This window comes from Thalassophryne amazonica, chromosome 14, assembly GCF_902500255.1.
Source record: "Thalassophryne amazonica chromosome 14, fThaAma1.1, whole genome shotgun sequence".
Classification (NCBI taxonomy): Eukaryota; Metazoa; Chordata; class Actinopteri; order Batrachoidiformes; family Batrachoididae; genus Thalassophryne; species Thalassophryne amazonica.
Genome location: NC_047116.1, coordinates 85,196,728 through 85,210,675, shown reverse-complemented (window position 1 = coordinate 85,210,675; position 13,948 = coordinate 85,196,728). Strand labels below are relative to the sequence as shown.

Here is a 13,948-nt window from a genome sequence, read left to right as displayed (position 1 = left end):
AGGTTCCCATGTTCAAATCCCACCCCTGTCACATTTCTCCATGTAATGTGGAGCTGCGTCAGGAAGGGCATCCGGCGTAAAACCTGTGCCAATTCAACATGCAGATCCACCTTGGATTTGCTGTGGCGACCCCGAGTGCAAACAAGGGAGCAGCCGAAGGGACTTACTATCATATAATTAAATACATTAGAATCCACCCTCAAAAAGCATTAAGGGAAAGCAAGAAAAGAAAAAAAAAACTTAGTAAATGAAGAACTTAAAAGGAGAATGTGTGTGCGTGCGTATATATATATATATATATATATATATATATATATATATATATATATATATATATAAAGCCAGTTGTGCAGTCAATAAGTGATTTGTAGAGCAGCCGCTGCCTCACTTTAACACATATAAAAGCTAAACTAGTACTAGTACTATAAAAACCAGTACAGATTGACTGAAGGAGGAATGAGTGGAAATTTTTTTTTTTTTCAACGTACTGAAAAAAGAGACGCAGCACATTCCAAAACTTATGAGCAGAGCCCTTGAGAGAGAGTCTATTTTTTTTTTTAGAATTTAAGAAAATAAAGAACATCTTGTATGCAGTGAATATAGGAAGGATTTGATGGAGATTTCCAATTAGTCATGAGTTCCCACGGGATAAAAAAGATTTTCAACCTACCATTCCTGGTTCTCAAGACCAGGCACCTAAGTGGCTCTACTCTACTCTTTTTTTTTTTTTTTTTAGATATTTAGATATACTTTAGTATACACTAGTATAGTTCTACCTTAGAACTGGAATGTATTATAGAAGACATACCTTACTGAATTTTCATGAATCAATACTGATGTTTGACCCTTCAGCCTTCAGTGCATTAACCTTCATGTGTTTCCAGAGATGGTGAAACCTATGTAACTTTAGATTATGTGTGACACGTTTGTTGTAATTTAAAGGTTTTGGAGTTTTTGTTGTTTTATTTTTATTTTTTTACACCATTTTCACTCTTACCAAAGATGGCTGCCACGCAAGCCAATTGTTCAGTATCCTTCAAGTAACCCAAATTCACTTTCATCTGTTGTTCCCCATGAAAGTGTCACAGAATATTCAGATTCCTGACGCAACTGCAGATGTACGAGATCAGCTGCTATCAACAATACTCAAGTTGGAGGAATTAAAGAAATTAATAAATGGTTTAAAAAATTAGATGAACTGTTTACAACCAACATTCTTCTATTCCTTAATCTAAGGCCTCGCCAGAATAATAATCCACATATAAGACAGGATTCATGCAGTCTGAAGCTCAGAAACGCACTGTGCTTCTTGGAACATGTGCTGACCTTTGACCCTCTGTGTGTGTGATCAGACTGTGGCTCACGCCCTCAGTACCAGACCCGCATAGTTGGAGGAAATGTCTCTGCGGCGGGTCAGTTTCCGTGGCAGGTCAGCCTTCACTTTAGCGATGCACACCGGTGTGGAGGCTCCATCATAACGCCACGCTGGATTCTCACCGCCGCGCACTGCGTCTTCAAGTAAGTCGCACAATAATACTCCTGAGTCATCAAAAGAAATCAGCTCGCCTCAGTCATTTTTTTGTACTGCAGTTTGAGAGATGGTTTTCTGCCGTCACCTCACGTCTCCCTGAAGTGATGCTGAACTTGTCTTCTTGGTGTCAGCTGAAGAAATGACTCACCTTTTACCAAAACAGGGTGTCAGATGACTCTGCCCTTTTTCTTGCCCTCCTTCGATTAAGGGTGTCGTGCCAACGTGACCACAGTACAAGGCACAAACTCTGCATCCTGCTTAAAGTTGTAAAAGATGGAGTCAGATTTCTAACCACAAGCGCCTCTAACCTGGCAGCAGGTCAGATCTCCAGCGCTACATTATGACTCCACGTGACCTGTGTCGAAATGTTTGGCTGATTACCGGAATTTGGCAAATGTGATTGTAACAGTGCAGTTTTGTGGGCTAGGAAAAGAAGATTTGGGGTTTATTCCACATTCTGACTGTATCTTGTGTTATTCTGCAGCCTTGCAGAGACCTCACTGTGGACGGTGAACGTGGGGCTGACCAAGCAGCCGCTTGACGGAGCGCGGTCTTTGGCTGTGGACCAGATTATATACCATGAAGGCTACGGACGCTCGGGAATGGACTATGACATTGCTCTGATGAAACTGAAGGAGCCGCTCATTTTCAATGGCATGGATCTCCTTTTTCTTTATTCATGAATTGTTGCTATTTAGATCAGTGTCAAAGTCTGATGAGAAAATTGATCTGAACTAGATGTTACTAGCTGATGAGAGTCAACAACTGTAAATCTGGGACATGGTACTCTGATGGAAATCTGTATACTGCCCGTCTAATTTGAGAACAGGTTACAGCTCCAAATGAGAAAATTCCACCGGAAGGACTCGGGAGCAAAGGAAAAAGTTAAATATTTAAATTCACAGTGATATTGTGCAGATTGTTAGAACAGTCTTTGGCGGAGGTCCCACTTATGATGATGTAGGGGTAGGTAGATCTTGAATGCTGCCATCAGAGGAAGACAGGGGCAGAGCCTACCCCCAGGCGTAAGACAGGGACCAACTGGTGGAAGTGGAGTGGAGGAGGTAGTGTACCGGTTAGTGACTGCAAGCAGCAGAGAGGTGAGTTAGAACTGACATTTTTAACAATGTGCATGTTTTCTATTGGTTGTGAGATGATGACTAGAAGGGGGACACACTGCTTCTTATTAGAGATTACACCTATCACTGATTAGGGGAAACTGAATGAAAGCTTTGATCTCAGTCTTCCAGGGAGAATTTACACTATGCTACATGTCTTGTATTTTGAAGTCTTTACAAGTGAGAGCAAAATATGAAATGCTGGATCCATGGATTGTCTGGAGTAGGACTGGATGTATAGGAAGGAGACAATTGTGGTAATTTAGCATCTGATTGGGATGCTTCTTTGACACCTCATGCTCTAGTTTATCAAAATGTCCTAAAATGTGCTGGAGGGATGACACATCTCATGTCTCCTGGAAATGCTTTGGGATCCCTGATGAACAACTGAAGGATGTGACAGAACAAAGGAAGATCTGAATTACACGCAGCCTTCTGCCACTGAGACCACAGCCAGATAAACAGTACAAGATGGATCACTCAAGCTCTGTATCAGTCAAACTTATGGTCTTTCACATTTTTGTTGTTGTTGTTATCAAACTGATTACAGTATAATGTAAAACGTAGTTCTATGGATGTGTTCTCTGTAGGTTTTGTGCAGCCCATCTGCTTACCTAACTTTGGGGAGGAGTTTGAGGAGGGCACCATGTGTTGGATCTCCGGTTGGGGAGCAACAGAAGATGGAGGTGAGTGTACATTTGGAAAACAAACGATGGGAGAATGAATGACTATGCAATCTATATGTCTATATGTGGCCCTGCGACAGACTGGCGTCCTGTCCAGGGTGTACCCCAACACATGCCCTGTCTCTGCTGGGATAGGCTCCAGCACCCATGGCCGATTTTGGAAAAGCAGCTGAAGATGTGTGTGTGTGTGTGTGTGTGTGTGTGTGTGTGTGTGTGTGTGTGTGTGTGTGTGTGTGTGTGTGTGTGTGTGTGTGTGTGTGTGTGTGTGTGTGTGTGTGTGTGTGTGTGTGTGTGTGTGTGTGTGAGAGAGAGAGAGATGTGAGTAGGCGTGGCTTTATATCCCAATCACACTAGAGCACAAATTGCACAAATGCCGTGCAAACTGACATTCGAACACCATTCGTGCTGCATTCAAGCTGCACTCTAACGCCTCGTACAGCATGCCGACAGCAGTCAGCACATTCATGTGTCGCTTGTGAATGGTGGTGGAGTCAGTTGTACCGCATCCATTGCCGTAGGAATGGACATTCCAACGTCATTCATGTAATTCGACCTACAGTCGAACTACATTCAACCTGCAGCACGAAATGCATGAATGCTGTGCGGTCGTACCGCTGTGTGCCTGCTAGCTCGAATAGCATACAAACTGGCATCCAAAATGGCAACTCACCAGCATTCGAAGCAGTCTGAGCACGTCCAGATTGTGCCCCCGATAAGCCAACACCCCCCCCCCCCCCCCCCGCATGCTGTTCAGTGCACAAAGGAAATATTGTCATGTGCAAAGTCTGTGTCACTCAAACATCTTGTGCAGTAGCTGTGAACATTGCGCAATCATGCTGAAACCACTGTGTCACAGCGAATCAGCGCATCTCCGTGACACACTGCGGCAGTCTGGACGGGGTCTAACAGCCATGATGACATGATAATATAGATGAATCCTCTGACACATGGGGTGGACTGACAGTGGATGTGTGATTACATGCTCATTACATTATACCGTGATCACAGACGCAGTGGCTCAGTACGTGTCAGAGCTGCGTCCCATCACGCATGGCTGAACAGACTGTTACAACTGTATTACACATCATACAACTGTTACAACATCTAACTCATATGAAGGACTGACATCGCAGCTGTACTACGGAGCCATCACAGTATGAATACGATATTGTGAACAGCTACTAGAAACTGATGGTCACTGTGTCAGAGCTCCAGCATTCCTCTGTGGAGAGAGGAGAACCTTACAGAAGGACAACTATCTCTGCAGCAATCCACCAATCAGGCCTGTATGGTAGAGTGGCCAGACAGAAGTCACTCCTTAGTAAAAGGAGGCACACGGCAGCCTGCCTGGAGTTTTCCAAAAGGCACCTGAAGGACTCTCAGACCATGAGAAACAAAATTCTCTGGTCTGATGAGACAAAGATTGAAGTCTGTGGTGTGAATGTCAGGTGTCATGTTTGGAGGAGACCAGACACCATCCCTACAGTGAAACATGGTGGTAGCAGCATCATGCTCTGGAGATGTTTTTCACCAGTAGGAACTGGGAGACTAGTCAGGCATGAGGGAAAGATGAATGCAGCAATGTACAGAGACATCCTGGATGAAAACCTGCTCCAGAGCCCTGTTGACTTCGGACTGGGGTGATGGGTCATCTTTCAGCAGGACAATGACTGTAAGCACACAGCCAAGATATCAAAGGAGTGGCTTCAGGACAACTCTGTGAATGTCCTTGAGTGGCCCAGCCAGAGCCCAGAAATGAATCTGATTGAACATCTCTGGAGAGAGCTGACACTCCTCATCCAACCTGATGGAGCTTTAGAGGTGCTGCAAAGGGGGTTTGGGGCAAAACTGCCCAAAGATAGGTACACCAAGCTTGTGGCATCACATTCAAGAAGACCTGAGGCTATAATTGCTGTCAAAGGTGCATCAACAAAATATTGAGCAAAGGGTGTGAATACTTAGCTTTTCTTTTATTACGTCTGCCAAGGACGTAATAAAATCATTGGCGTTTATTTATTTGTCTGTCTGTCTATTAGCAGGATTACATCAAAACTACTCCATGGATTTTGATGAAATTTTCACCACAAATAGATGTGTGATCATGGAAGACTTCATTAAATTTTGGAGGTGATCAGGATCCGGATTCTGGATCAAGTTTCACTTTATAGGCTTTTAAGGATTACCTCAAAACTACTTCACGGATTCTCACCAAATTTGTACCCCAGATAGATATCAGGGCATAGAAGACTCCACTGAATTTGGGAGGTGATCTGGATCCGGATCCAGATTTCACTTTATATAGGCTTTGAAGGATTATCAAAACTACTTCACAGATTCTCACCACATTTGCACCACAGATAGATATTAGGCTATGAAAGACTCTATTGAATTTTGGAGGTGATCCCGATCGGCAGACGTCAGAAATCTCAGATTGCTTGTTTTTAATAAATTGCCAAAAAATTTCAAAAAAACTTTTTCCATGTTGTCATTATGGAGTGTTGTGAGTAGAATTTTGAGGGGGGAAATGAATTTACTCCATTTCGGAAAGAGGCTGCAACATAACAAATTGTGGAAAATGTGAAGCACTGTGAATACTTTCCGGATCCACTTTTTAAATGACAAAGGCTCTTTTTCCTTAACTTTCATGTCATGGTGATGTGATGCACACAAGGAAAAAAATGGTTTTGTATGTTTGGAATAATTTAACAACTATTTTCAAATGACTGGGTTGCTCTTGGTTTTTATTCCAGGCGAGACCAGTCTGGTTCTGCATTCAGCCACAGTGCCACTTCTGTCCACCAAAACCTGTAACCAGGCAGGAGTTTACCACGGCTTCATCACCTCCTGGATGATCTGTGCCGGATACCTGGAGGGAGGCATCGACTCCTGTCAGGTACCACTGTTAGTGAGCAAGAACTTCAACTTTCACCGATTTCACACAGCGTGAATATTAGATATTTGAGATTTCTACGTGGAGACAGCTGGAGCACAAGAACATGATCCCCGCTGCAAAACAAAATATTTACTGTATAATATGTTCAAGTGTTTATCGTTCACCAAATAGAATTTAAAATAATGCAAATGACTGTAAATAGTCAAAGATACACAACAACTACAAAGCAAATTTGATGCCAACTTACTTCAGGGGATATCCTGTTCCGAAATTAGCTTGGCCATCAACACAGCCAACCTGTGACCACCATATTTGCAATTTAGCAATCGACTGGACAATGGAGAAGTGCATCATTTACAGATGTACAAACAGCAGTGCTGTTTCACAGAATTCACAAGGATTTTGTGAGGAGAAAACGAGTTGAGAGCAATTACAGGAAGGACCCGGACAAAAACACTGGGAACAGAGGGCCGTTTGTAGTGATCACCTCCAAGGTGTGCTTTCTATCACAGATGTTGTCCTTTCCTATAATTAATATGATTTTCAAACATGAGTAGCATCCATTCATTTCAGCATGTTCAGGATTCAAAAACTTGTTAGTGAATTGCATGTATCTTGACCTCAAAGTCTAGTCTCCTCACATTGACACAACAAAAACAGCACGTCACTGAATAATCAACGGCGTTATGGATACAACAAGAGACAAGACTCATTTGTTGAGTGCAGATTCTTCAGATGCTCCTGCGTGTCTCCTCAGGGAGACAGCGGCGGTGCTCTTGCCTGCGAGGTCTCGTCTGTGTGGAAGCTGGTTGGGGCGACCAGCTGGGGAACGGGCTGCGCCGTGAAGAACAAGCCGGGCGTTTACACCCGCATCACAAAGTCACTCACCTGGATCCGCCAGCAGCTGGAGGTCAGTACAGAACCACTGTCTGCCTCTTTTTAACTTCTGTAACTGAGTGACTGGACATCCACGCCCAAAGACCAAACACCACATCAAAATTCACCTTTGATCAAATAAGACCAACTCAGGATGAACGGTTCCCCTTTTATGGTGTTAATTATTTCGGTTCAGATAGAAAAACAGATCAAATGTAGTCTCCAGACTCCCATGTACCTTCTGGCAAACTGGAGCTGAAATTTCAGGTCTTTTTAAGAAAATCCCTCTCTGTGCCACTCCGTCATGAAGCTGTGTAACTGGTTTACTGTGCAGTTTGTCTGCTCGCCTTTAACTCCTCCGTACTTGTCTGTCTTGGTGGCTTCCCTCCTTCTTGCATAGATACTGTTCTTAAGAACTACCTACTCCACCATTCAGTACCAAACTGTTTTTAAAAGTAATTTTTTTTTTTGTATTAAAATGATAGTTTGCCCAGTTACTTATGGGCTCTAAAAATACAACCACTGTGACTACAAATGGCTGAAATTCCTGAATGATTAATACAATATTTTTGTTAAACTTCTCGAATTCTTACCAACAGCCTGCACAACAAGCACAACTTGTTTCATTTCAGTCCCACTGCGGAGGTGTGGCAGAATTACAAAGTGCGTTCAGATACTGTTCAAATATTTATGAAATTGATTTGATTGTAAGTGAGAGTTGTCACAAGTGTTTTGGTGGCTTCCCTCAGAGTAAATTTTGCACAGTCACACTGTCTGGAGAGACACTGATGAAGGTTCTCAGTCATTCAGGTACATTTACAGCAACCAGACTTTTGTTAGACTTCAGAGCTTTACATATTGGGGCAGCCACACAGTCTTACTTTTTAAAACTTCAAGCTGTGGATGTGGGGGCGAGCTGTTCCATTTCTGAATAACATGACCAAAGTATGTAACACCGGAAATCAACTCTAGACCTTTAATTGTTGTCTTGTTTTTCAATTTCCATTTATTTTCATTTATATAGCGCCAAATCAGAACAGAGTTGCCTCAAGGCGCTTCACACAAGTAAGGTTGAACCTTACTAACCCCCAGAGCAGCAGTGGTAAGAAAAAACTCCCTCTGAGGAAGAAACCTCAAGCAGACCAGACTCAAAGGGGTGACCCTCTGCTTGGCCATGCTACAGACATTGTTCATTAATTAAGAATTTAAAAACCACAACATACACAAAATAAATGCTTTTTGTCATGTCATTGTTTTAGTGACATCACCTTGACTACATTTTAATGATCTTGACTTTTGAATAATTTGCAAAAAAAAAAAAGTAGTAATCAGATTGAGACATTCACCTGAGGGATGTTCACCTGTTTGAATTATTTTGTGCACAGATGTACATGTGAGTGATTATAAACACACTTAGCTGTAAAACAACAACCAATTGTCCAGTTATTTTTGGCTCCACAGAGTTGAAAACCCGTCAAATCAAAGTTGACCATCTGCACAAGCAGCTCTGACAGCTAAAATGTGTGGATTTAACTTTATATGATGGCGACACCTGTCAGATGATGTGGTGTTGCTGTTTAACATTATCCTCTTGTTTTTCAGAGAGATGCAGCTCGCAGTCTGACAGGCGTCAGCATCAAACAGCTGACTCAGCTGCAGTGACGGCGTTCTGGATTCTGTTCTTTCAGGAGCTTCGACTGGACGGTTGGACAGGAAACGACAGCACGCCCAACCGGCTAGACGTTGTGCGAGACAACAACCTGCTGGATTTGTAGTCACGACAAATGAATCGAGCATTTTTTTCTGTATTTGAATTGTTTTGGCTCAGAACCACCCCAGTGCCGGTCCAGGGCCAAACCGAGGAAGCAAAATGAACAGACGTTCTGAAGACAGAGAGTTAGGCATCATTTATTCCAAAATAGAAAGCTCTAAGGCAAAACAGACAAAAGTGGACAACGGTTCAGAAAAGCAAGACAGCCGCAAGTGAGCAACAGAGAGCTGAGCCGGAGCCCACCCCACATCACGTCACGGTACGCATCTCTACAGCAGGGACGCGGACAGAACCCGGCCTGCTTCCCAACGGCTCTCTGGTTTCTTTGCAGTAGCATGTACGTGTACATAAATAAAAACTTAATGCGTGCAAAGAGTCCATCGGTTCTTGATGACCAGGGTTGGCATCTCTGTGGACACGGTCCCGGGTCCCACACACAAACTGTCCTGATTGTGTGATCAGCATAGTGTTCTGGATTGTGCATTTGAGAAGACCTACTTTTTTTTTTGTTAAATCGTAAAACCATTAAAAGACAATGTTATGGTATACACAATGTGGCTAAAACTGCAGTTGTATTTAGAAAAGTACTGCAGTTACAATTTTCTGTGCGAGATATGTTGCAGTGCTGCCGGCGCCTTACATCACCTGGAAAGTGTTCTGCAGTTTAGTGTCTTTTGGACTAATTTCACAGAGGATCAGGCGTCTATTTGTGCTTCTTGGCTAGATTTAATTTTGTTTGGTTTTTTTGTTTGTTTTTGTTTTTTTATAAAATGACACTAGTAAGGCCTTTTTAGCATTGTAAGTCTAAAACCAATTTAAATAGCAATTCTTAAATCAGCATTCAATTTATCTTTTTTTTTTCTTTTTTTTAGAAAACTTCAAAGAACCCTGGAAAACAGGGTTGCTAGTTTTAATTATGAATCTGTACATAAATACTTCTTACAAAACAAGAACACAAAAAATGAAACAAAAACCACTAGTTTAAATGTTTGTATATAAAAATAAGCATCTCTTTTTTTTAATCTCTCCGTTTGGCCTGCAGGGGCCGCTGTGAGAGCTGTGGAGTCAGTCATAAGAGTGCACACATCTACTCAAAACACAAGCATGCAAAAAAGTGAAGACAAACTCTTACACATACAACGTTAAAGTGTTGGCATCCAAAATGAGACTTTAGTCAGGGGGAGGGACCTTAAAAAACAAACAAACAAAAAAACAAACAAACTGACATTAACAAAGCAAACAAACTTGCTTCAGGTGTTTAACACTTCCTTTTTCTCTTCTGATTTAATCTTTTTGAGCTTACAGTATCATACAAAAAGTGCACTCGCCTACATCAGCTATGTTATTAGAAAACGGTATCTGAAATTACAGCCGCACACGCAGTAGAAACGGCTGGAGGACATGATCCCGCCATCTGTCCTGTGTGGTTGTGCTCTGTGTAAACCTAACGTGTGCGCTTGGGAAAGTGATTTGCTTGGCTTGATGATGTAGACCTTTTGGAGGGTTGTTCAGTGTGTAGTCGTCCGGTTGCGTGTCCTTTACTGCAACGAGTCGCTGTTGTCCAGACCCAGCCCGGCCATGTCTGCGTCATCGTCCTCGTCGCCGCTGTCTCCCGACTCATCTTCACTGTGACCACCCAGCATCACTTGCTGTACCGCCAGCGTGGCGCCGTCTGACGTCAGGCTCTGCAGACTCTCCATGTTCATGGTCACCATTGTACCTGTCGAGGAGGTGCAGGGACAAACATGAGGCTGAGGGCGTGCGGTTTTAATCACCTCCACACAATCAACAGACAGAAACTCCTGCGTACCATCTGGCATGGTAACTTGCTGGCTGGCTCCTCCTGAGGCAATGGAGTCGGGCCAAAAGCGCTGCAGCGGCCTGTTTTGAGGCGTTTTCTTCTTTGTTTTTGGCGTTTCAGAAGAGCTGGCATCAAGCATGGGCTGCAGGATTCGCCTCCGTGCATTTATAAACCTAGAAACGCCAAAATAATAGCAACTTAATTTTTGTTTGTCAGCATTCAGAAGGAAACAGGTGCACAGTAAACAAAATGTGTGTGTCTGGAGGTTGTTTTGTTTTTATATGCTGGAGCTGCTGACACATATTTCACACCTCATACCGGTTTGGCCATTTCAGTTCTTCAGGCAGAAAACTCAATTCCACCCGTCTAATGTGGGCGTACAGACATCTGCCCAAACAGCTCACAAAGAAAGAGCCAACTGATGAAGACTGAAACAAAACATGACCTGTCATTTCTCTTGCAGAAGCTTTGTTTCAGACCAACGGGCATCGAAAAACCAGACTTGCCAACCTGGACACGTTTTTCATTCCAGGCACAGATTTTGACATCAAAGTATGCTGCTACAATGTGTCACTCAAAAGTAAACATAAAAGCTCAAATAAATCTACACCTGCTGAAGAGCAGAAGAAGAGTTTGAACAATCACTTATTATGATGCCATCCTGTTGCCTGGCGTGTCCAGAATCCCGCTGGCAGAGACCACTAGCCTTGGAAGGACGCACAGGAAACGGTATACAAGGAAACGTACCAGCAGATGATTCAGTCAATTCTCTGAGCTCATATCTGTTCTCTGGACAATAAATGGTTTTATTCAACTTCATCACTGACGCAGTAATTCAGCTGGATGGGTTCATTTCATTCTGTGCTAAAGAGCACAGCAGAGGAGCTTGAGCATTCCCGTTCCCAACCTCACTACCTTCTACAGGGGCACGATCTATGAGCTGCATCGCCTCTCAGTATGGCAGCTGTAGTGCCACAACGAGTATAAGTTGCACATTTTTTCTGTATTTTCAGCTCTTTAATTTGGGATTTTTGTGCATCGCTGCAGTGTATTTTGTTGTTGTTGTCATATATTCTTTTATTTGGGCTGTTTATTTTGTTTAGTCATTTAATTCCTTGGAAAGTTTTAAAAATAAATAAAAAGGTCATTCTAATTTTATTATTAATAATGTAAGTGTAATTTTTCGGTATACAAGTCACACCAGAGTATAAGTCACAGGACCGGCCCCAAACGAGTTTAAAAAAAAAAAAAAAAAAAAAAAAAAAAAAAAACATACGGTAAATGTGGCAATATGGGTGGAATGACAGCAGAAAAATCGTGAAATCTTTGAAGGATAAATACTGACATTTTCCTGTAGTACTGCAAGTTTTGAAAGGGAGACATGAACATGGGTCAAGAATAGAACGGTGACACTAACGATCTCTCGCTGTCCTGAAAGCTGTGTTGACATGGATCTGAGACGCTTAACTCACCAGTTATTGACCTGCAGAAGAGTCAAGTTTGTCTGAGTGGCGATCTGCTTCTTTTCATCCTCTGTTGGATAAGGGTGCTGCAGGAGAAGGAAGACACTATCAGTTTTTTTTTTTTTTAAAGTACAGCTGGACTAAACCGAGAGTCAACCCACAAAGACTTACCCCAATGTGTTGGAAAAGCCACGAGCGCATGACATTGGTGGCGTGCTTGGGCAGAACGCCACGCTTGTTCTTAGTTGAGTTGTCGTCATGATTGAAGAGGTTTAAGTCCTGGTGAAACTGCAGTTGGAGCTGAGTACATAATATAATGAATAAAAAAAATAAAAAAAACACACTGTTTCCTGGTCCTCAATGATAGCAACCACAATCCAGAATTTCAGAGCTGAATATGGTGTACATTTTACAAAGTTACTTATTGAATTTTTGCTGACACACTAACTGACTGAGCAATATTAATCCTATACTTGCTTCAAGCCTGCAGTAAAACAATACGTCAGAAGTCTCTAATGAGCTGTTAGATGAGGCTCCAAGTAATGAAGCTTTCGGTGAAGCAATTGACTGGGAGTCTTGAAGTCCTCATCTTACTGTGTTTGTCATTGTATAATGTTCTTTAACAGGAAATTTCAGGCCAATTTCCATCTTCTGAAATATTCTACAAGCACCCACTTTACCAATAATTTTCTATGTAAGCAACAGTGTGTGATTGTTGCTTTTGTTCACTAAGGAGATTCCAGAAGAAAGCTATACACATTTGGACAACATCACAGAGTATACTGGTTGTCCAAACAGCTTTTCTATTTGTCCCAGACAACTGAACAAGTGTTAATGTCGAACCCTGGACAGATATCCTGCTGACAAGTAAATATTTGGGATGACATAACGCCACTGGCAGAGATAATTAATGCTAAATGCCTCACATTAATGACTGGGGTGCACTTTAAATTCATATCCAGTGTCTGGACCTTAAGATAAGTTGCCATTTTTTTTTATTATTTCTTTTATGTTAAGGTCAAAATATCACGTTTTTTAAAATTAAACTCATATGCTTTGAAACTCTGAACTCAATGCACAGTAATGATACCAGAGAAGTACCATCATACCTGATTGTTCTGGACGCGTATTGTTCCGGGTGAAAGGGCCTGTGTTACCACTTGGCCCTGAGGAGTGACTACTGTAACAGGCTGGTAGACTGTGCCACCTGGAAGGAAAGAACACACACAAACAATTATAATAAATCAGTAATATCGTGAGCTGCAGAGAGCAGGCAGCACAGCTCAGATCAAAGCGTCCCACTGTTACAGAACAACATGTAAAGAGTTATCAGAAGAGAAGAGTACCTGCGGGAGGGGTTGTATGCCATGGTGACATACCTGCGACCACCTGGGTGGGGTTGACGGCTGTCACGGTAACATTTCCTTGCTGCAGAGCAGATGCAGGAACCACAATTTGACCTTGAGGACTCATGGTCCCGGAGACAGAACTGGGAGTCTGCAAGACAAAGGTACACGGTACGATGCAGCAAGCTCAGGTCAAGTTTTTCATATTAATGGATAATTTCAGTGGGATGGAAACTCATTTCATCATATCAGCGACAAAACAGCAGAGGTTCTAAACTCTGCCCTCCTTTCAGTTTAGAAGAATTACACACTGAATTTATTTATTTTTTGTGCCAAATGTACACAATCGGGTGCCAAATTATCAGCAAGCCTAGGTCTGATGACAACCAACGCCACTGTTACTTGTTTCAGTCAACTCAAGAAAAATCTAATTTAATTTCTTCACTTGGTAGCTATTTCTCTC

The 13,948-nt window shown here is 42.4% G+C and overlaps 2 protein-coding genes across 7 annotated transcripts in view; one reads left to right on the top strand and one right to left on the bottom strand.

Moving 5' to 3' along the window:
* The window catches only part of tmprss3a (transmembrane serine protease 3a), a 30,763-nt gene extending 21,510 nt beyond the window's left edge, over nt 1–9,253 (top strand). Inside the window, exons 7-12 of the mRNA XM_034186302.1 lie at nt 1,353–1,518; nt 2,016–2,185; nt 3,240–3,335; nt 6,086–6,228; nt 6,986–7,138; nt 8,707–9,253. Coding sequence (XP_034042193.1) covers nt 1,353–1,518; nt 2,016–2,185; nt 3,240–3,335; nt 6,086–6,228; nt 6,986–7,138; nt 8,707–8,766 — 788 coding nt within the window. The 3' untranslated portion in view covers nt 8,767–9,253. The remainder of the gene's footprint in view (nt 1–1,352; nt 1,519–2,015; nt 2,186–3,239; nt 3,336–6,085; nt 6,229–6,985; nt 7,139–8,706) is intronic.
* A 131-nt stretch (nt 9,254–9,384) lies between these two features.
* The window catches only part of pknox1.1 (pbx/knotted 1 homeobox 1.1), a 28,347-nt gene continuing 23,783 nt past the window's right edge, over nt 9,385–13,948 (bottom strand). For 4 of the 6 annotated variants that reach the window (XM_034186296.1, XM_034186294.1, XM_034186295.1 and 1 more), the window contains 6 exons: nt 13,486–13,636; nt 13,249–13,346; nt 12,311–12,439; nt 12,149–12,225; nt 10,686–10,849; nt 9,385–10,595 (listed from right to left, as the gene is read on the bottom strand). In XM_034186296.1, coding sequence (XP_034042187.1) covers nt 10,414–10,595; nt 10,686–10,849; nt 12,149–12,225; nt 12,311–12,439; nt 13,249–13,346; nt 13,486–13,636 — 801 coding nt within the window. In that variant the 3' untranslated portion in view covers nt 9,385–10,413. The remainder of the gene's footprint in view (nt 10,596–10,685; nt 10,850–12,148; nt 12,226–12,310; nt 12,440–13,248; nt 13,347–13,485; nt 13,637–13,948) is intronic. The other 2 variants (XM_034186300.1, XM_034186299.1) reach the window with 1 other exon arrangement.